This window comes from Acanthisitta chloris, unplaced genomic scaffold (genome assembly GCF_000695815.1).
Source record: "Acanthisitta chloris isolate BGI_N310 unplaced genomic scaffold, ASM69581v1 scaffold12306, whole genome shotgun sequence".
NCBI classification, from domain to species: Eukaryota; Metazoa; Chordata; class Aves; order Passeriformes; family Acanthisittidae; genus Acanthisitta; species Acanthisitta chloris.
The window spans coordinates 2,950-3,996 of record NW_008678749.1 but is presented as its reverse complement, the minus strand read 5'-3'; the positions used below and the strand labels follow the sequence as shown (position 1 = coordinate 3,996).

General features: G+C 58.8%; 1 protein-coding gene across 1 annotated transcript in view; it reads left to right on the top strand.

Annotated features, from left to right (window-relative positions):
• Positions 1-43: 43 nt before the first annotated feature.
• Positions 44-1,047, top strand: part of LOC103804418 (signal transducer and activator of transcription 5B-like) — a gene marked incomplete at both ends in the record, with an annotated part of 3,950 nt that continues 2,946 nt past the window's right edge. Inside the window, 5 exon segments of the mRNA XM_009077032.1 lie at positions 44-262; positions 517-596; positions 598-663; positions 735-890; positions 988-1,047. The exon segment at positions 988-1,047 is cut by the window's right edge and continues 1 nt beyond it. Of these exon segments, the coding sequence (XP_009075280.1) occupies positions 44-262; positions 517-596; positions 598-663; positions 735-890; positions 988-1,047 (581 nt within the window).

Genomic DNA, 1,047 nt, shown 5'->3' with positions numbered 1-1,047 from the left:
AGGGTCCCCTTGCCGTGCTGAGCACTCCCTGTGCCCTGCTCAGAGCCCCTCGCCCGCCGGCTCCCTGGTGGATGCCATGTCCCAGAAGCACCTGCAGATCAACCAGACCTTCGAGGAGCTGCGGCTTATCACACAGGACTCAGAGAACGAGCTCAAGAAGCTACAGCAGACACAGGAATACTTCATCATCCAGTACCAGGAGAACATGCGCCTCCAAGGTGTAGACAACAGAGTTTGCACTATTGTTCTCTACTTTGCAATTGTAAAATCTTTGTTAATTCTGCTTGGGACCTGTTTATGTTAAAAACACATTTAAAAAAATAATAGATTTAAAAATGCTTAGCTCTTCTTGCAAATGGTTTCTGCCCCTGCACCACCCATTTTGAAACGTACATTGAACAGCATGTAGTTGTTTTACAGCCGCCCCTCATGATGCTTCCCCTGCTCCCCAGATGCTGAGCCGGTAGTGCCCTGTGACACTGGCCCCGTGCCCCATGGCGCCGTCCCACCTTGCAGGACCTGGCTGAGAAGCACCAGAAGACGCTGCAGCTTCTGCGCAAGCAGCAAACGACCATCCTGGATGACGAGCTGATCCAGGCGTCGGCAGCAGCTGGCAGGGAATGGGGGCCCAGCCGAGGGCACTCTGGATGTGCTGCAGACCTGGTGGGTGCCCAGTGGGGCAGGGCAGGACAGGGTGCTGAGCCCCAGCGCATGCTGAGCGCTGCTCCCCCCAGGTGTGAGAAGCTGGCGGAGATCATCTGGCAGAACCGGCAGCAGATCCGCCGGGCCGAGCACCTGTGCCAGCAGCTGCCGATCCCGGGCCCGGTGGAGGAGATGCTGTCAGAGCTGAATGGCACCATCACCGACATCATCTCTGCCCTGGTCACCAGGTACCAGTGGGGCCTGGCTGGGCTGGGGCAGCCGGCAGGGTGGGGGGCCAGGTCGGCCCTGCTCTGCCTGCCCACCCTGATCCCCCTGCTCCCCCAGCACCTTCATCATCGAGAAGCAGCCCCCCCAGGTCCTGAAGACACAGACCAAGTTTGCAGC